The sequence below is a fragment of the Symphodus melops genome (assembly GCF_947650265.1).
Source record: "Symphodus melops genome assembly, chromosome: 16".
In the NCBI taxonomy this organism is placed as follows: Eukaryota; Metazoa; Chordata; class Actinopteri; order Labriformes; family Labridae; genus Symphodus; species Symphodus melops.
The window spans coordinates 2,996,713-3,018,134 of record NC_136706.1 but is presented as its reverse complement, the minus strand read 5'-3'; the positions used below and the strand labels follow the sequence as shown (position 1 = coordinate 3,018,134).

The following is a 21,422-nucleotide window of genomic DNA, read 5'->3' as shown; positions in this document are numbered from 1 at the left end:
TGGCGAGGTGATTTGTTTTATCCATCGCAGAGACACCGAGCGAGAAGAGAGAGTCCTCGTCTCCTCTGAGCTCCCAGGTGTAATCCCTCTGTACTGTATGCGCCCTGACCCAGAAACAAGCTGCATTCCCGTGCCACCTAAGAGGCTGGCATTAAAAACACAGCCACCGTCCCCACAGGCACACACACACACGCACTCAGTCCCAGCAGGGGATTGTGGGTAGATGACTTCACCCCATGGCTCCTTGTTCTGTAGTCATTGGAAGTGTGTTGTTCGTGAGGTAAACAGAACGCAGCGCCTCAGATGCTGCAGAAAAAAAAAAAAAACCCCGCTGTTCAAATCATCAAAGTGAAAGCCTCTTCTCCCGTGCTCTGTACCTGTCACTTCCTCCCTTTACATGCCATCCTCTTGTCCTCATTCCATCCTTTTTTTCTTCTTCTTCTTCCGTTATCTTCTTATCTAATATCTGCCCTTTCTTGATTTTGTCTCCTCCACCAGTCTGGACAGACATGTGCAGTCTCACCACGGTCATCACAAGCCCTTCAAGTGCAAACTGTGCCCCTTTAAATCTGCCTACGTGAGTCGCCTGAAGAGCCACCTGCATAAATCACACACAGGTAAAAAAAAAAACCCACATACTTTTAATCACATCTTGCAGCTGTGTCTATGACTAACAAGGTATTCCCAGATCAGAACAGCAGCCTCCTGTTTATCTCCCTCCATATAAAGATACGGTGCTTGATTTAGCTTATGCAGCAAAATCCAAGCGGAGGATCATCTCATAGGAGCAGCTTCAGCTTTCACTCAGAACATTTGCTATACCTAAAATCACATCCTTAAGAATCCTGTTTGGATCCAGATTATTAAACAAACAGCTGAAGTGACTTTGAGGTGAGTATTGTGTACATGTTTAGAAATCTTCTTAAAAGAGTTCTTGAAAAGCTGAGGACTTTTCAGGATGATTTTTAAGGAGTCAGAATGCAGACAAAAACTCAGACATAGTCGAGATAATTGGAAAAAAAAAAAAAAAAAAAGCTCCACCTGAGCGATCAATATATGAGCAAAAGAATCTTTTAAGATGGGGGAAGTAGACGGGCCAATTTTCCAGAGGCATCTGAGTGCTCTCGACTGTCTGATGGGAGAGAACGAGAAGCAGGAGTTAACAAAAGCTGCGGATAATTGACACTAAACAATTTCGATCTGCAGTGACGTTTAAATAAATGTTAAAAAAAGTATTCTGGTTATTTGTGCACTTTGTAAAACGGCTTCGATTAGATTTCATCAATGTGCATCAGGTCTTTACTTCAGTGTCCTTGTTTTCAGATGATGTGGATTCTCCTCGTGTGTGAGGCTACTTCAAATCAAAATGGAGAAGGATTTTAAAACTCCTGCAGTGTGAGCCAGGCTTAGTCGATTAAACATCTGTGACTAACGAGGGTGACACTGTTAAAACAACAGTCAAATCTGATGTGTAGGACCCACTCGTGTTTTTTCTGAATGTTCTGATTTACCTCCAATGAGTCTCCATGTTAAAGAGATGGCACATGTTTTTAACGTAATGTGGCACTTCACATCATCCTCGAGTTTATGTGCAATGATGCGATTTTCAAAACGCCGCAGCTCAACTGTAGCAGTAATGAGTCTGAGGGGAGCTCAGAGTGAGGATACGTGGACGTGTTTGTCAGCTCAGAAGGAGATACGCTTTGAGTGCTGTTGTTAATCAAACAGGTTTACGCATTTCCTTTTTTTGTCAAACACTGCCTGATGTTTGTGTCGGCCAAGTCCTTGACTCGTACAATGTGATCATTTCCCAGGTGAGCAGCACACGTACAAGTGCTTGTCGTGCCCCTTCTCCTCGATGACCATCAGCCAGCTGAAGGAGCACTCGCTGACCGACCACGGCGAGGCGCTGACCCTCCCCAAACTACGCGCTGCTACCCAGGCCGCTCAAACCACCAGCAGGCCGTCGCGGCTGCCCAGTCACACAGAGCAGACTCCGCTGTCCCCGGATGGTAAGAGAGGACACGTGATAGCATTATTATCTATTTAAAACATTTATCTATTTAGACCACATATTGCAGGAAATCTGCTTCCCCACAGGACACATCATCAACGGAGACTTTAAAGCTTAAACTTCAAAACGGAAGTGCCACGTCGTGTTTTTGGCCTTTTCATTGAAGGTTATTTAAAATTTCTAGACTACAAAATGGAAGCCATGATATTTAAATTCGCAGTTAGCTTCTCTGTGTTGTAATCCTGGATTAAACTGGACAAAGATCGAAGGAGTTTGACAGCTGATATTTTCACCTCTTGTTCTCTAGCATGAATTTATAAGAACAGGGTCACGGTGACATCTCAGGGGAGGGGGGGGCTTGGGAATTGATGGGCAAACTCTTTACAACATTTCACACAAATGTCTGATGGGACATGTTATGGGATGGATTGCCCACACGTTCATATCTCTGTACATCCTGTTCATATGAACACGAAATCTCAGGAAGATTTCTACAAATGTCTTTAAATGTGAGAGCCTTTTTTTTTTTTTTGCGAAATATTCCCGATCAGAGGGACACCTTCACTTTCGGTTGGCGAAGCAGCAAACTCCCTGCTGTGATGCCCTGCTGTAGGTGTTCCAGCGTCTGTGCAGCCGCTGCTCTGGCTTGCAGACTGTTCATGGCAGCAGCAGCTGTCACCTTGCTCCTGGAGCTGAGGAATCTCCCCTGGAGCTGGAGCAGGGCAGCATTCCTCAACGCACCAACCAGCGTCAGCTGTGCCCGACCAGGACAAGTGAAGCATTGAGAGAGAGAGCAGAGCTGACATATTGAATGTCTCTGTACTTTGGCAGACCAGCTACCTACAACTGAATGTCCACAATTGGGTCCATTTTGCAGTGGAAAAGAGTCCGTTTTGAGTTGGTTAACGTTGGATTGACTCTAATAAGCAATGATGTTAAAGCTTCTATGAGCTCATTTTATATGGCAATGAAGCCCATTGAAATGAATACTGATGCCTTGACACGGCCGACAAAAGCAAACAAGACCAAAAGCTACATCAGCTACCAATTCTGATTATTACTGTAGCAGTGAAGAGAAGACACTGTAGGTACGGCTGTGTCCACAGGGGGCGCCAAAATCAACACAAAACCAACAGAGCTTTAACTTGCTGCACCTGACCAAAACTATGAATCGAAACTCTTTTTTTTTTCTCTCTCTCTGACCACATCCCCACTGCCGCTTTGAAATAATCCTCCTCCCCACGTCTTCTTCTACTCCTCGCTGAATGACTCCATGTCTCATTTATGAAGCGTTACAGACAGCTGAGGCCGTTAATCCCTTCAAGGAAACACATCCCCACCTCACGACAGGATTCGCTCTCTCATGTCTTTACATCTCAACAATGCAGAGGAGATATTAAAAGCATCAATCAACTTGCAGCATTGTTTGATTTGTATGAATTCCTCTGTCTCCTCTGGAGAAAAAAAAAAAAAAAGAGAGAAACTGAATCGAAAGCATTTTTTTTTTTTCTTTTAAAGTGGAAGTTTAAAAGGAAAAAAAGTTTCTTTTTCTGCAATGAATCCTTGTAGCTGTGCGAGTGCTGAACGAGGCATCTTTCACATGGATAGATATTCTATTAGTGTCACTGTGGTTTATTTATTGATGTGTCGGGGGCTCAAAGTAGGACGAGAAGATGAGCTAGCTCGCTGATATTATAGACTCAGAAGAAAGGGAACGAGAAGAGAGAGCCAAGGGGACAAATTGATGACTGGCTCAGTTATCTGTCTGAGTCTGTGTGTGTGTGTGTGTGTGTGTGTGTGTGTGTGTGTGTGTGTGTGTGTGTGTGTGTGTGTGTGTGTGGGTGGGTGGGGGGGGGGGGGGGGGGGGGGGGGGGGGCGGGCGCGCTGTGACTCAGTGGTAGAGTCGGTCATCTCTCAACTTAGATCTTAACTCCTGAATATGTCTGATGTGTCCTTTGGCGAGACACTTAACTCCAAGTTGCTCCTGCTGCCGAGTGTGAATGCTTTAGTGAAGTATGTTAAAAACTATCGGCTTGGTTGAGCATCAACTTTGCTGCTGGATTTTAGTTGTTGGTTTTCAAGGTCATTGTGATCTCATTTTTGTGATTCCGAATCGAAAATGGGGGAATCATTTCATCTTCTTCAGTGTGCTCGTCTGATTCTTCCCTGCAGCGTTTACAAAATAACTGTTTGGAAATGATACTACTTTGTTTTTGTAGGTTGTAAAGATGCATGAGTGTTCATTTCAGTCATGTTCATATCCTGAGAGGAACTCCTCAAAGGGGCTTAAATAAGTCTTGGAGTAATTTCTACTCCTCTGTTAAGTTAACCCCCGAGTGACGAGTGTCCACATTTTTACTGGCATTGTTGATTATTGATACCTTACATGTTTACATGTCTGCAGTATAAATGAGGGTTGATAATGAGAAGCAAACCGGACACAGCTTCTTAGAAGAACATGTGGTGTTTGACCCTGCACGTCGTGTCTCTAACTGATGAACATGTCCTCTCTCCTCGTCTCTCCGTCTCTTAAGATCCGTCATATCTGGAGCCAGCGGATGTTCGTCAGCAGCTTAGTCATTACCAGCTGGCCTCCCGCAGTCAAATGTCTTCCGGCTCAACACCTGGTGGCTCAACGGTGGCTGACAATCGACCAGACGGCGTCCTGACTTGTGAGTTCTGCGAGTTCAGCTCCGGATACATGCAGAGTCTGCGTCGGCACTACAGAGACCGCCACGGTGGCAAGAAGCTCTTCAAGTGCAAAGACTGTTCCTTTTTCACCTGCTACAAGTAAGGATGTAAAAAAAAAAGAGAACAAGGAGTTTATCATGGTAGAGTCAGTTCAGTCGGAAGCTTCATCGTCTTTCTTGCATGTCTCAAGGAATACCTTCACCATGCACGTTGAGGCCGGTCACAACAGCAATGCACCTGAAGACCTCCCCAAAGACCTGCGCTGCCCTCTCTGCCTCTACCACACCAAACACAAGAGCAATATGATCGACCACATCGTCCTGCACAGAGGTACACATTTGATGTTTCGAGTTGCATCCTTTAAAATGAGTTTTTGAAGCGAGTCCCTTTCAGCCTCAGAAGTCTTTCAAACCGTGCCTCCTGTAAGAAATCAATCATTTACTTCAGCACCCAGGGGGGTTTCTGCCTCGTCGTCAGAGCTGCACAGGCGGCCATTTTTTCTCCTTCTGCTTCTTTGGGGAATGTCGACTCTATTTACAATAACTCTAAACACCAAGTCTAGAGCGAAGGCTTCAGACTGATCTCGGAGAATCTTTTGCTTGTAACATCATCCGACTTTTACTTCTCTCTTCTCCCACTGAACGATCCCCCTTCACTCTCTCCTCCTCTCCCACCAGAGGAGCGCGTGGGTCCGCTGGAGGTCAGCCGATCCAAGCTGTCGCGTCACCTTCAGGGCCTGGTGTTCCGCTGCCACAAATGCACCTTCACGTGCTCCAGCGACCAGGCTCTGCAGCTGCACCTGCAGAAGCACGCTGAGATCAAACCCTACCAGTGCCAGCTCTGTTACTATGACAGCAGCCGACGGAGCCAGCTCGAGGAGCATCTACGCCTGGAGCACAAGGTCAGACGGAGGCAAAAATGATTTTCCTGAAGTTCGGTGTCACTAAACCGAGACGTAAGCGTGTGAAAAAAATGATATTTAAACTTTATCTTATCACAAAGGTAAAGTATGCAAATAATCTAAACTGCAGATCCTGTTTCGTATTCTTCCATCTTGGACTTCGGTGTCTTTAAAGGTGACCGCAGGGAGAGGATTAATCCAAACATCACCAGCTCAGAAAGCTAAAATTAAACTCAATGCATCGCCTTGACAGATAAGGAGATAAAAATATCTGTGGAGTTTCTCTTGAAGTAAACAGAGAAATAAGATGACTGTGTGCACGCATGTCAACATGTTCTCATGTCATCAGTAAAGAAGGGGCTCCCTCTCTGGGTCTCATCATCAGAATCATCATTCTTGAGATGACGTGAGGAAACAAAAGTGTGTTTTTCCAAGTTTAGATCAAGTGACACTTTGAAGTGCACAAAGTTCTCGTTTCGGATTCTTGAAAAGAGCAGATTTCTGATTGTTATCAATCTGGCACTTTAAATGTTGAGATGTAGTTAAAATAAAAGAGAGAGCAGGGCTCCTCCTGGGTGAGCTGGAGAGCTAAAGCTCCTTTATGGAAGGAGGAGTGCGGTCACTGCTGGGAATGATGTTACTCTGAATGTGGCTCTGAATCTTCAGGGAGTGTTGCTCAGAAAGGCTGACGTCATTTGCAGAAAGATCTTCATCTTCTTCTTCTCTTGTTGTTTGATGGCAGATGACCAGGGTTAAGGTGCATGTACATATACTGCTAAGAGCTCACTACATCAGGCTGATTTAACGCCTCGTGTTTCCCCATCAGGTTATCCGGAACTTTGAGCTGATGGGCCGCGTCAACCTGGACCAGCTGGAAATGATGAAGGAATACGGCAGCAGCGCCGAGGACGAGGAGGAAGAAATGTTGGGGATGGCTGGAGGTGGGAAATCAGCTGCAGCCGAGGAGGAAGACCACGACGAAGAAATGGAAATGATGGAGAATATGGCGCAGGAACAGAGAGAGATGGACATTGAAGAGATGGAGGACAACATCAAGGAGGAGGAAGAGGAGGAGGAAGCAGAGGAAGAGGAAGTCAAGGAGGTGGAGGAAGAGAGACCAACGCAGCAAGGTAAAAAAACGGATAACGTAATACTGTCAAAAACAACAGCTGAAGTTTTAATGAAAGAGTAAACACAGACTTCACATCGAGCCAGACGACATCTGAACACTTTATTTTCTGAATGAGCCTTTAACAAACTACACATGAAGCACACGTTCGTTTAAAGTCATGTGACCCTGTGATTGAACGACTGAGCCGGAAAATATAAAAGCTGTTGCATGAGATATTTAGATTAATTTTGAATGCTATTACAATCAGGAAACAAAAATAAAATAAGAGACTGACCAATCGTGTGGACTCTCTTTCCCAGAGGTCTTTGCATCCCCGACCAGCAGCACCGGCAGCGGCTCTCAGCTGAACGGAGCAGAGAAGCGTCTCCCCTGTGAGTTCTGTGGCCGCTGCTTCACCAACAATCTGGAGTGGGAACGTCACGTCCTTCGACACGGCATGTTAGTACCTCTTCTTTTTTTGTGTGTGAGAGCTTGTGCACTCTCCTTCCAGGAAGTGTCCATGAGCCTCTCTACCGTTTTCTTTCTGGTCCTCCTGTAAACAACATGCTGCTTTGAAGTAGCTTCACACGGTGAAGGCAGATGTTTGTACAGTCTGACCTTAGAGTCAGCATGTTGTGCTAACTGTCACTTTCAACTAACACACTACTGCATGATGCTTTTAAAAAAGCCTGTGGATAATATTGGTGGGTTTGCAGCAGACGGTCTCAGTGATTGAAACTGTACCATGGGGAACGCCATCTTGGAAATGCTATCTCCACCTACTGTACATTTCCATCAATCTAGACAAAGACAAAGAGGTGGAGCCGAGGCAGATCTTTGGCCTCCTGGCAAACAACTACGACACACCCACCTGTCAGTCAATGAGCCACACCCCTTATCATGCAAAGGCATGCAAACGTTTAACCGCAATGTAATCTGAAATGTACAAAAAGTGTCAACATGTCCTATACTTTGGTTTGTGGCCAAATACCTGAAAGATCGATGCATTTCTACTTTTACTAAGACATAAACCCACTGATAGACAAAATGAAGAGGATGTGTGAGTGTTACGTATTCCAGCTGACCAGAATATTTACTGCTAGCATGCTAGCATTTAGCATCAACAGCCGTGTCTTAGTTCAGCTTCATCATTCCTCAAGTGTCGCTGTGGATTTAAAAAATGCTTCATCTCTAGAGCGATGCTCCTTCTGTCACTGATCTTATGTTCCTCCATCTCTCACTCCTGTCAGGACTTTTTAGCTGCTTCTGAAACAGACCGAAATGTATGTTGATGTCTTTTACATGACAAGAACAAGTGCATCAGTGACACTTACTGCTTTTGCACACATGGGGGTGCCAAAATCTACATAAACCTCTCTCTCTCTCTCTCTCTCTCTCTCTTCAGGATGGTTAACAGCAGCCGCACGGACACCAGCACCACCTCTGCATTAGAGACGACAGCGTCATCTTCCACCAGCTCTTCAGTCCTGATGGACTCAGAATTGGACCTGTCCAGCAACAAAAACCAGGAAGGGAACCCTGCTGATCTGTCACTGGGCGCTCAGAGCCAGTACATGGAAAACAAAGACATGCTCGACACCAAAAAGGATCCCCAGTTTGGTTGAACTTGTCTCGGCCCGCAGAAACGGATAACCTGGAGTAGAATCAGCACCGAGTCGGATATGAAAATAGCACGGAAAGAAAAAAAGATTGAAAACTGAAAAAGTGACTTCTTCTGAGTTGGCTCATTTCTAGATTTTTAGGTGTTACATATTTAAGTATTAGGTTGTGCTGCATAAAAAGGCTGAGCTCTTTAAACGGGCAGTCCCCTAGGACAGATTTTTAATATATTGGTAACCAATAGTGAACAGAACTCTTTATTGCTGACATTCTGGTCAAATCTACAGTGAAAGACCCCACCGAGATCCAACGAAGCGAAAGCTCAAAGGAATGTTGTCCAAGATGATAAAGTAAGTTTAGCATTTTATTGTTTTAAGCACCTTTTACTGTCCATTCCCCCCGACTCATAGAAAGATCAGGGTCACTGTAAATTGACAGAAAAGGAAACAAACAAGAGATAAAAGCATTTACGACCACGGCCCACTTTAGAGCTACTTTTATTTTATTTTTCTTCTTTTCTTTTGTTGAAATCTGAGACTTTTCTCATCTTAGCTCTGTGTTAAATGTGTAGAGGTATTCCTGAGGAAGAGTTGCACCTTATCTATTTTAGAAAAAAAAAAATAATCTGAAATTGTGTTTTAGTCATGTAGTGAAACTGAATTTCCCCTAATGTTTGTAGCAAATTGCTACATTTAGAAACCCCTATTATTATACTACGTATAAGCCTTCACCCTGTGGCACCCTTTGCCTTTCGACTGTGCTGTTTAACTGTCCTGTTATAACAAAACAAACTTTTGAGTCTCTTTCCCCCCTGTAAGACTTCCTGTTGTTTGTTTTACACGTCAACAAAGTTCACCTGTAACTGGACAGGTTTTAAGAACAGTGGCTTAATAGTTCTCATCTTAATCAATAGACGGAGATTACACTTGTCTTTTCAGTGCCAGGTGTGTGATTGGTTGTGCAAGAATACAGCACTGTCAGCATACTGTCCCTGCATCCATTAATAATTCTCTCCAAGAAGCAGGAACCTTTAGAGAGACTCATTGTGTTACGAATACAGGAACCAGCTATGTTTAATGTTTGAAAGGTCAAAGGTCAACCTTTAATCTGACGTTCAAACTTGTTAAGTAACTTGAGTTGTGTCTCTGTTTGGTGACATTAGATAATTGTGCTTCTACATAAGAAGTTACATCCAAACATAGTGTGTTATTGTTTGGTTACTTACAGCGCTTCATTTGAACGACTGTTTAAAACCATTTAAAGAAAAGAAGTTAAACGCAGCACGTACAGTTCTCCTTCAGAGTGACCATCGATGAACTGCTGCCTCTCAGTCACTTAATCAGGCGTCGAGGTTATTCAGTTGTCATTCAAGAGTCAAGTTTTATTGTTACTCGACTAAATTCTCGAAAGTTCGCTGTGGTGGAAATGTAAACAGCGAGCTGAAGGAACCTAGTTTAAAAAAGAGTTCCTGTGACCAAATAAATTCACGATGTGTTCACGTGCAAAGATTGGAGGACTGAGAGTTGTCCACAGTGCCTTAGAATACAGATCCTTTAAATGGACAGGAAATAGCTTTAATGATCTGTTTTATTAATCCAATTGGGTTTAAAGTAACCAGAATAATTCATTCCCAGAGTTAATTAAATTACATTTGTTGTACTCACAATATTAAAAAAAAAAAGAGTTTTGAGGTTTTTTTTCATCAGAACTTTATTTGACAAATAAATAGTCCCAATGAAAACGATTGCACTTATACCTGGAGTGAACGATTGTTTTGTGAAAAGAAATGCTGCTTGTGGGGTTGTCAACATTTTGGTAGAACGTTTTTAACATAATATCATCTCTGTTATCTAAATTATTTTAAAATGTCAAAAAAAACTGAAGAAAAAAATCAAATCAGTCATCTTATTAACCGAAATCTTGCACGAGCAATAGAGAGAGGGCGCTCTGTTCAATTTAAACAGTGTGCAGGATTATGTATGCTTTGTTAAACTAACAATTACCCAATATTTGGTGCCTATGATTTATGTATTTGTTGCCATGGTAACAAACCAGGAAGGTATCAGATGATTCGATTTTTGATGGAATAAAAGGTGATATCAAGACAACCCGAGCTGCTGGTAATTATATTATTAATACTGTGAGCACTACAAATAAGAGATGCATTAAAAACTGACTATTAAGTCAATTATTTTATACCGCATTGAAAGCTGTGTGTTTCCACTGTCAGCCTTGTTAATCTCAACTCGATCCAGTTCCCTAAAAATGAACACATTTGTCATTTTTGGCAAAAGAATTAAAAAAAAAATGGCTGACAGGATTTAAAATCAAACAAGCTTGTTGTCAATGCAATCCTACAGTGACTGAAAAGACAAGTGTAACCAGGTCAACAGTCCCGTCTTTTCCACTGGGACTATAGTGTATGACTCCTCAAGGGCGTCATATCTCCCAACTTTGAACCCCTCTAAATTCTCTTCCTGTGCTGTCACTTGTTGTCTTCGCCTGCATTTTTTTCTTTTCTCTTTTTCTTTTCTTTTTTTTTTTTTTTGCTACCTTTTAGGAAGTTGTGACGTTGTGGATATTGACAAAAGGCAGAGAATGCATTTGTTGTTGAAGTTGCTGCTTTGAACGCCTTAAAGCCTTATTAAGATAATAAATTGCAAATAAAGTCAAATTTATGTCTAATCCCAATTACACCAACAGAAGCAACAGTCTAAGATTTCAACAGCTCAAATTGATGGAGGAGCACAAATTGTACGTTTGTGTTCCAGGTACCAAAATAATTAGCCAGGCCTGCTGTGTTTGCTGCTGTGATTGTATTTGATGAGCATTAAACCATTGGTGGAAATGGAGAATCGGGGTTTGAACCATTGAAGTTTGGAGTTTCACGTGTGTTACCCACTTGATCATATTTGCAGCCATGTATAGAAAACAGAACTACTTGTTAAGTGTTTGAACTGTGATGTTTCAGAAAGAATTCTTTCAACTTTTTTTTTGGTCCCTTTGGATGTTCTCATTTTAAAAGAAGACTAAAAAAGTAAAAGCTAAAGATGACCTCTGACCCCGTAAGGGGCTCTTTTTTTTTTTTTTTTTTTTTTTTTTTTGAGTCCCCAGTCCAACATTACTACTCCGTTGTATAATGTCTGATTAAAAATAAAAAATAGCTCCTTTTTTGTACTGTAACGGGAATAGGCAGAAAGGAAGAACACGGCGGTTGTACAATATTTAAGCACTGGATGAAAAACGATGCAGTTTTCAACTTTCTTATCGTCAGACGTTTTTAGGAAGAAGAACTCGGCAAATAAAAAGACGAGAGAAAAAAAAGGTCCTATGCATTTACCTTAAAAATGCTTCATGGGATTGGCAATCCATAGATCCGTTAAGAGATCCGGCTCTTCATGTCCGATCCAACATGTGACTCTCCAGTTATCTTCTCTCCATGACAAGTAAGGGCAGGAAGTCCCAGTAGGCCTGCTCGTAGTCTACCCAGTCAACAGTAGGTGGGAATGTAGCAGCCCCACTTCGCTCCTCGGTCCGTTGTAACACCTGAGAAATCCGTTTCGGTTGGTGCTGTGTCTCTAAGCCCTTTTTTTTGTTTTTTTGTTTTTTTGGTTGTTTTTTTTTTTCAGACCAGCTTGTAGCTCTTTCAAAGTTAAACTGTTGTTGTAGAAATTTTGTTTTGTAAGGCAGCTCGTTGCCAAGTTTAACAGACCAGTGCTAACCACATGACGCTCTGGGTAACCGAGCTGTTCACCCCGAAAACTGTTTGTCGTTTTGTGATCATTTGACTAGAAGATGACTATGAATCCCACACTGTGTGCAGTCTCCGGACTGTTTGATCCCGATGTTTACCCAAAGTTACGCTCCTGCTGACAACACACTGGATACTTGTATATATGTTTGGTTTGTTTTCCGATGCATTTCTCTTTTCAGACTGTTGTCTCCATAGTTGGACACTAGAATCTCTCCTTTTTGCCTTTTCTTCCCATATAAATCTGATTACCTGATGGTGGGTTGTGATGTTGCCTAGAATGATTGTTTACAACTTTATTCCATTTATCTCTGGATATTCTGTAAATATTGTAATTCATTGTCTTTTTTTAACTTGATAATAAAGTTATCAGATAACGGTTCATTGTGTTTACATTTCTGTATAAATGGGACTTTTCCTTCCTCAGCTTTGTTCAGTGTTCACACAGAGCCTTGTGATATAATATTTAAAATGGAAACATTAAAAGTTACTACACTCAATTGTAAACAACAAAAAAAAGAATTTAAACATGCAACTTGTTTCACTTGATGACACATTAAATCATCAAGTTAATTAATTAAAGGTCACATGTTATGCACCATCTGTTTCTAACACTAACATGTCCCTAGTTTGCCTATAAATCCCCCGACGATGAGAAAAGTTCATCCTCTCAATTTGTTTCAGTTTGACTCAGAAACATTCACGTACTCGTCTCTGTTATTATCACGACACTACTCAGAGTTGTAAACTTATCAAATTGTTTATTTTCGTATATATTAATAATAATACAGTAACGACTGTGATGCCTTGCTCAAGGGCACCTGGGCAGTGCTCAGGAGGTGAACTGGCGCCTCTCCAGCTACCTGGCAGATTTCAAGATTTGTTTCGCACCAGCTCTTTGAACCGACAACAAAGTGTCTCCAGACTGAGCCACTGCCCCATCAAGGTTTTGGTGCAACATGTTTCCCTTCGTCACTGAAGGACTGTTTAGGATTTGCTAACACGGCCACTGAGCCCTCAGAACAAACAGAAACAGTCCCGCCACCTCGTCTACAGGAAATAGCTTTGGGTTGAGAAGGCATCTCGGTGGCCTTGACTTTGTGTTACACCCTTCTCTCTCTCTCTCTCTCTCTCTCTCTCTCTCTCTCTCTCTCTCTCTCTTCTCTCCTTCTACTCCACACCCTGCAAGATTTGCACTGACCAAAACCACTAACTGTGTGTGTGTGTGTGTGTGTGTTGTGTTCAACTTTGTATTATGTACAGGCGTGCTGCAGCTCTTGCACACTGACGACTCAGAGCAGCAGGTTCTAACAGCTTTGTTTACCCTTTTTCTGTTTTGTTTTATTTTAAAGGCATCTCCCTTTATAGGTGACGTCTATATCAATATTCTTTTGATGTCCTCCTCATTTCCTCTCCTCTAATTAAGAAGGAGTCCAGTCTTTATTTCACATGTCTAACGTCATCTCTTAAAAAAATATCCCGGGGTCACCAGGGATCAGATCGTAATCTCTGTGGCTCACCACATCAGAGGGAGGCCGATGGCAGACTGACGACCCCTGGAGACGAGAGGAAGAGGCACAAAGAGAAGAGGGGAGAAGAGGACGCACCAGTGCTGCTGCTGCTGCTGAGAGGAGCATCACAGGGAATGCACGATGAGAGCGGGCTCTGGCTGTGACAGATGAGGGTTCTCCTGCTGTCATAAAAAAAAGATATATATATTTATGTATATATGTGAAGAAAGAGAGAGGATGGGAGAAGACTGGATTAAAAAAGTGTGATAGGAAACCAAAAAACGAAGGGAAAGAGAGAGAGAGAGAGAGAGAGTGGCAGATAACGACAAACAGACCCATACTAACAGTCGTAGAAAGTGAGTGAGAGCGATGTGAGAAGGAGGGCAAAGTAGAGTGCTGAAGAGACTATGGAGCAGCAGCATGTTATCTCACGCTCTTAAGACTTCTCTCAGAGTCAGAGCTGGGCCGCATGGCAGACTGTAGACACAAGTCAATAAAGCCTTTAAATACTGAGTGCTGGATAGAGAAATGCCTTCATGCTTGACCGATCTGATTTTTTTCAAACCCTGCGATAACAGCATTAAAAGTTATCTCAGGTCCACTGAGGCAGCGTTTGTACTCAACCAATGTCAGACTTCTGAGAAACATGAAGTAACAAAAATATTCAATTTGTAGTTGTCATGGTTTTTATTGAAGGAACAGTATTAATCGAAAGTAAATTGAAAGTTAAATGATAGATCCATAACTCAATGCTTTTCTTTATTCCTCTGTGTGTCAATATGTTGAGGAAGAGAGAGTGCGGCCTCTTAAATTACTTAGAAATTTTGAAGATATTTTATCATTATTATTTTATTTTTTTTCAGCGATATTGGTGAAATCTTTCATGTGTGCCCTGAATCAACATGCATTCAACATGCATACCTGTGCAGGCTGCAGTAATGAGCCACAGGTGATCACATTTAAAAACGCTGAAACGCTTGAAGGATATTATGTAGTACTCTTTCTTACCACCAGATGGAGCCAAAGTATCATCCTGGCGTTCAGCTGCACGTAAATAAAACTATCCGAGGAGCAAGAGGTTGAAAATAAATTACTTCTTTCATTATTTTTTGACACTTTTATTATTTTTGACATTTTCCATCTGGCTTCAAACACAACTCCAGATATTTGAAAGGAAAGGTGACAAAATCCCAATCACAAATCAGAATGTCAGATAACTTTAGTTTTCTTATAAGCAAACGTAGAGAAAGGATGCAATAAAGCTTGTACACTACAGTCAAGTTTAAATATAGCAATAAATTGTCTGGAATTGTATAATATATGAAAAGACAAAACCTTAGCCCTACGAGTTTGATTAAATGCAGAAATCGTCTTCACTAAAATCACTATAGCAACAACCTAAAATGACTTCCCAAACAAGAAAAACAACCTTAAGAAGTCCTGCAAAGTTTTTAAAATCACATTTAATTTGTTAGACTCGCATTCAAACTACTTCCAGGGACTGTTTATTTAACAACTGACTCATAGTGACTCATAGAAAGTTCATAGTTTTTCTTTCCCCTCTTCCTTGATCACTGCTGTGAATTGAATCTGATCTCCTGCTCCTTTGGCCCTAATGAACCCACTCCCACAGCAGCCATTTGTTTTTACTTCCTCCCTCTTTCTCGCCCCTTTCTCACCGCCCGTTGTCCTTTTCCTTTCTTTCTCTTGCTCACTAATAGAGCATCAGATTCCTCGCGTGAGAACGTTGTATCAGGTCCGGTTGATTGGGATATTGGGTTACATTATTTTTCCTTGTCTTTTAATCCCTCGTTCAGGGAGAGCAGTCGGCCTTTTCTTCAGGGACAGCTTGGATTTCAGAGCTGGATTTAGACAAGCTGGAAAAAAAAACACACATGCAGCTAAAATACTGCACTAGTTTTCCAAGAGTAAAATGAAGGTGTAGCATTGCATTGTGTGGTTGCTCACTTCAAGACTTTCTGAACACAAAGTAATAGAGACATGTAGGATTACACAGGATGTGTATATTTAATGACAAGGACCCACAAGAGGCATTTTGAGCAGTCGTTGATATCAATGTTGTACTATGTGTGTACTGTATTTTCATTTAAAATCATGATTCAGGGACTTCTGTGCACATATAGGTTACATAGTTCCACAGTGCTGAAAGGAGGCGACTGAGGCGCTCAGAGGAAATGGGGCCAACGCTGTTTCCCCTGTGATGTACTTCTGCCTCTATCCATCCATGTCAGAGGGTTTTCTTTGCTCTTAACTGTATGACCAAGCAGCACCAGATGGAAGACATAACGGAGACAAGCGAACCCAAGGACATTTCTTATTCCATATACATTTTGTAATGAGTGACGTCATGAATGGTAATGTGTTCATTCGTCTCCCCGGTGAAGGAATGAGGAAGTGTCATTTGTCTTTGTGTAGATTTAAATGTTGAGTCTGTATTTTAGCTCAAGAAGGATTTTGAAACTTCTGTTTTAAAGATCACATATTTTACAAAATAAACTTCATCCTGTTTTGCAGAACTCATGTCTCTAGTGGTTTTTTCAATACAAGAAGAACAAGAAACTTCACAGACACTTGGGAAGCTCTGACTTTTTTAAACTTGTTGAAAAAAGAGTTTTAATATGTGACCTTTGAAGGGTAAAAGTTGCATTTTATTGCTTTAACATTTTTACTTCTTTCTAGCATAGTGATATGAGCATTTATGTCAAAGCAAGTTCTCTTTTCAATGTTTCTAACACTGGCTCATTTTTGGATTTATGTCCATGTAAGTATGTTTGGCTAGCATTCCTGTGGGCTTCTTTGTCTTTTTTTTCCATCTTACATACAGAGCACACACTGAAGAGTGCGAGCTGATGTTAGCCGGGTGGCTGCTGGCAGTTACGTAATCTCCTGCGGGGAACACATACATCTCTGAGGAGCAATGATGAGGGAAGCAGGGAGACTGGAAAGGAAAACATTAAATGTGCCATCCTCAGATAACATGCACAGAATACAACAGAGGAAGGCTGCACTGGTGCTGCCGACAGAGCATGTGCATATAAAGGGCTTCATCTGATACCTGCTCACACACACCTGACGTCTGGGGGTCTGATGTCAGCTGGTGACCTGACTGAATACGTTCTCCTCACATGAACTCGTCCGCAGACAATGCACCATGTGTGGCACGAAGAATAAAACATGAGGCTGAAGGACGGGGTTACAGTTCTTTAATGGCAAAATAAATTACACTCGTCCTTAAAGGTTATATGAGGTACACAAGCAGCTATAACATTACCTCTAATTACACAGGCACAACAATATGGCCGCCTCCTCCAGGCAAGTATGCATTAATGTGCACATGTCTGAATATAATCAGGCTCTTCTTGAGCTCGCATGGATACAAAAGTTAAACTGAAATATAAAGTATGTAATTCCCAGTTCAGATCTGTTCACATTGAGCTGTGCAGCTGCCACATCATGTGAAAAAAAACAGAAACACATTTACACATTTCATTGTTTTTTACTGGCGGATTCATCCTCAGTTTTAAAGTCTTTTAAGACCAGTTTCTGGGGCTTCTTTAGAACAAGCCTTGAATTGGCATTCATTAGCAATAATTGTTTTAGAACGTACTTTAATTCTCTGTTAGGCGGTTAGCACCTTTGAAGGCAGGCTTGGTCATTTTTTTAAACTGGCATGATTTTTTTTTTTTTTTTAATATTTATTTTTGGGCTTTTGGTGCCTTTATTAGAGGGAGAGGACAGTCAGAGGAGAGTGTGGTGATATGATGTGTGCTCACTGACCACTGCGCCCCACTGGCTTGGTTTTAAAGTAGTGCTCCACGGTCTACATCCACCTTCTCCCCTCTGTGCTCCTTTAAAAGCCACGCCCCTCACTTCCACGCACAAAGCACGGTGGCTCCAGAAGTGGCCCTCAGCTCATCGCTGTGTAGAGACGACGTCATCTCGTTCAGCGTTAAGTAAACTTTCAGTATAAACTCTGTCAGCGGTGACGCGCTTTGAGCACGCTCGTTCTTTAAACGTGTGTCTGGAAATGGCCAACCCTGCCTTCCTGTGTTTATAAATGTTTTCAACATTTATAACTTCTATCATAACTGGTGGGTGGTGTATAAATAGTTGATTAATGATACTTACATAATATCGTTGCAGCCAATAGAAAGAAAAAAGAATCATGTATTTTTTTTTTTACTTTTTTGTCCCGTCTTAGAATAAATGCTAAACGTGGGTTCTTTTAAAGGACGGAAAATACTCAGGTGAATAGATTTTAAAGGTGCATCGTGTGTTTGTTTAAAAGAAACTTTTTGATATAATTTTAAAGAAAATTGGCAAGTTTAAATGCAATCGTCTCAGTTACAATTCCCTCCAATGTAGCTTGCGTTCGAGATTGTAAAGAGGAGCGTCGACAGTTTTCTTTGGGTTCACAGCTGAATAATCAAAGGGCATACATCTTAGAGTTTGTCTTTAAAAAAAAAAGCTATCAGGCACCTCGAAACTGTGTTTTCTCTCTGTGCATTTCTCCTGTTCCTCGTGGAAAACTCAAAGATCCCCACATCACGACGTGTGAGTGTCAGTGATGGGATCAATAAACACCAGAGTTCTAACAGGAGCAATGCTTTAGATTTGATTTCAAGTGTTCATCTTTTTTGGACTCTATCTCAGCTCCTTGAATGACTCAAAACAAACCGAGACCTCCGCACAAAAAAAGACCTCACTCTGTTCTGCAGTCCATTATTTCTCCCGTCACTCAAAGGGAGGAAACATTCAAGAACTGTCTCATCCTAAATGGGAATATGGGAGTGTTGCTTCAGGTTGGACCTGAATCCACAGTTTATAGCTCAGACAGTCCCTTTGTTAGGTTCACTATTTAAAACAAAGCTGAATTTACTTTACACCACTGGTTTGATTTGAATCTTTATGTCCTATGAACCATAAATCAGGTCCTGCGTCCACAAACTCTACTTTTACCTCCTGCGTAAAAATAATGTCCGCGTCAGCGTTCTGTTCTGTTTTCTCAACTCCATCGGCCAATCAAAATAGAGAAGGGGCGGGACTTCTGGTAAAACTTTGTCAACAACAATGACGGAAGAGAAACTAATCCGATCTTCTGAAGGGAGCAAAAAAACTGCTGCGTGTGACAAAACAGGATTTATTTACTGTCTGTCTGTTCCTTGGTGATTTTGCTTTTAATAAAGCACATGTTTGATATATGGTGCAATTTAAACAAAGGTCACTGCCCGGGAAGCAGAAGTGCACTGAGCAAAGTTGGTAACCTAGCAACAGTAAGCGCCTGTGAGTAGCACTGTTAAATTCAGGTGGTGCGTGCTATTAGTGCAAAAAGAGCCATTAGTGGACCCCGGCCTTTATACAGGAGGTTACCGGAATGATCCGAGACGTTTCCTCGTCACTCAAAAACAAACAAATACAAACTGCATATAGACTGGATATTTACAGGAAGCAGAGGTATGTAGAAAAAATGATTCCCAGATTCACATTGTGACAGAGTTGGGGGGGGGGGGGGGGGGGGGGTCTCTCGCATGTCATTGAATACAGAAAGTCCTCAGATAATCCTGTTGGGTCCAGCTTCTATCTTCAAAAATACATTGGTTACTGTCAGCGTAGTACAACTAAAGGCCGATAACTGGATAAGAAATGTTTGATAAATACTTAAAGAGTCAAAGCTAAAAACAGGAGATACTTTACCTACATCTCCAGCCAAAGTCTGCCACGTAGCAACGTTTGAAATGAGAATGTCCATCGTCTTTGGTGAGCCACAGCAGACACAACATCACTCAAATATACGAGTCCATGAAGGGAGCGTCCTGAGTCCGTCCCTCAGAATCTCTGAGGACAGCGCAGAGGCGGCCCGCTGTTTTGGGTCAGGTTGATGTTCCCAGTGGGACGAGCGGGGAAGACAAACGGGTCGACGACTCCGTTCAGGGGACCGCTGAGGATCTGCTGAGGAAACATGGAGACAGGATACGGTCATTATTTGACCTCAGGGGGAAATGGAGAGTGGAGAAGATCAACTCTCGATGTGTCTGTGATCTGAGAATGAGGAACGGTTAGCAGAGAGAATCATCTTTTCTGATTGTTTGGATGAGTGGTAAATGGACTTGAGCTGGTTTTAGCGCTTAACGAGTCTACTGACTTTTCAAAGAGGAAAAGTAACTCATCCATTCACACACAGCCGACGAATCATTCAGGGCTAGACGTCATCATTCAGGGATCGAACCCCGACCTTCTGGATTAGAGACAACCCACTGAGCTCCAGCCGCCCTCTGGCAGTGGAACTTTTCTAATCTTGTTTTTTGGGCATGATTACCTTCTCACATCATCATCTTTGTCCAATGCCCAGAAAAAAACATGTGTAACCTCCAAGTGTTCATGTCCACAGACTTCTATCTATCCTTTTTTTTTTTTCCACAAAGAACAAGATGTTCTCTAAAACCGAGATGAGTAAACGTCCAGAGTTTCAGATCCATTAAGTCTTGGACGGGTTCCAGCTTTCAGCCTCTAAAGATCAGTGCAGACGATGAGGGTGACGTCCTGTATGACTCCTCTCACTTCACAGCTCTGTGTGTGTTTAAGAGGAAGGAGAAGCATGAACTGCCGGAGGACTTTACTCATTAAAACCATCTGGACAAACAAAGATCCTCAAACCTGAATTCTCAATCAACTTCCCCCTAATTAGCTTGAAAATGATGATGTTCTATTACCTGTAGGGTTGTGACCTTACTAGATTTTTCACTGATACCTGATTCAAAACCACAGCTACAAGAATACAAGTCCAAATATTGGCTCATTTCTTGTTTTTCATAACTTAAAAAGTACAGGCTGTCTTCTGCAAACTGAGAACACATCGGCAGCATTTTGCTACCCAAACACTGCCAACGTCCTTCTCAATCTAAAGATTGAGTGTGTGTGTGTGTGTGTGTGTGTGTGTGTGTGTGTGTGTGTTGTGTGGTGTGTGTGTGTGTGTGTGTGTGTGGTGACATGCCAGCAATAGAACGAGGTCAGCTTGAAGCCCACGGCTGCTGTGGTGAGGACTGTATCCTCTGTACATGGAGAGATAACGCCGAGGATATCCGGGGGCCTCATTCTCTCTCTCTCTCTCCTCTCTCTCTCTCTCTCATCTTCTCTCTCTCTCTCTCTCTCTCACTCTCTCTCTCTCTCTCTCTCTCTCTCTCTCTCTCATCTCTCTCTCCTCTCTCTCTCTCTCTCTCCTCTCTCTCCTCTCTCTCTCTCTCCTCTCCTCTCTCTCTCTCTCTCTCTTCTCTCTCTCTCTCTCTCTCTCTCTTTGGGTGGAAAAACAACATGACTGCAGATCTGCGTTTGTCTTACGGTGCAGATACCTTCCACACGTTATGATAATAAAAAAACACTCCTGGAATCAAAGAGTGATAAAGGATGAACAAATGAAGAACCACATTTACCTGAGCTTCACCGTTCCAACAGAAGAAGGACGACTGCAACGGTCCGTTTCCGTTCGGGTAATCTGACGGAGATCTTCCCACCGTGGTGTTCTCTCCGTTCAAATGACCCACATTGACGTCGCCGGCCGTCAGCCGCAGGCGTTCGATGCAAGTGTTGGGACGCTGCGGTCTGAACCGTCCTCTGGCTCGTTGACTCCAGCTGCCATGCAGGGATGGGAGAGCGAGAAGGGGCTGCTGGCGGTGGGATCCCTGCACCGTGCGTGGCTCCTCTGGATCCTGCAGGTCCCGGGAGAGGTCCGTTCTGTCTGCGAGGAACAGAAGCGGCGTGCGGTATGCGACCTTCCCTTTTTTCATACATGCAGCTGCCGGATAATC

General features: G+C 42.5%; 3 protein-coding genes and 1 long non-coding RNA gene across 7 annotated transcripts in view; 2 read left to right on the top strand and 2 right to left on the bottom strand.

Annotated features, from left to right (window-relative positions):
- Positions 1-12,470, top strand: part of znf462 (zinc finger protein 462) — a 47,623-nt gene extending 35,153 nt beyond the window's left edge. For all 3 annotated transcript variants that reach the window (XM_079364658.1, XM_079364656.1, XM_079364657.1), the window contains exons 6-13: positions 499-617; positions 1,815-2,012; positions 4,549-4,804; positions 4,896-5,035; positions 5,383-5,606; positions 6,433-6,736; positions 7,038-7,176; positions 8,123-12,470. In XM_079364658.1, the coding sequence (XP_079220784.1) occupies positions 499-617; positions 1,815-2,012; positions 4,549-4,804; positions 4,896-5,035; positions 5,383-5,606; positions 6,433-6,736; positions 7,038-7,176; positions 8,123-8,342 (1,600 nt within the window). In that variant the 3' untranslated portion in view covers positions 8,343-12,470. The remainder of the gene's footprint in view (positions 1-498; positions 618-1,814; positions 2,013-4,548; positions 4,805-4,895; positions 5,036-5,382; positions 5,607-6,432; positions 6,737-7,037; positions 7,177-8,122) is intronic.
- LOC306837038 (uncharacterized protein) overlaps positions 1-21,422 on the top strand; it is a 210,233-nt gene that overhangs the window by 161,472 nt on the left and 27,339 nt on the right. The window lies entirely within an intron of this gene.
- On the bottom strand, positions 16,807-21,171 carry LOC306836650. Of its 2 annotated transcripts, none has more exons than XR_013780802.1 (2): positions 21,048-21,171; positions 16,807-19,569 (listed from the first exon to the last, which is right to left on the bottom strand). It is a non-coding gene; the product is annotated as an uncharacterized lncRNA (long non-coding RNA). The 2 variants fall into 2 exon arrangements; XR_013780803.1 differs by having other exon boundaries at positions 16,807-19,566.
- Positions 21,176-21,422, bottom strand: part of LOC306836598 (aryl hydrocarbon receptor-like) — a gene marked incomplete at its 3' end in the record, with an annotated part of 10,658 nt that continues 10,411 nt past the window's right edge. Inside the window, 1 exon segment of the mRNA XM_079363772.1 lies at positions 21,176-21,323. Within this exon segment, the coding sequence (XP_079219898.1) occupies positions 21,176-21,323 (148 nt within the window).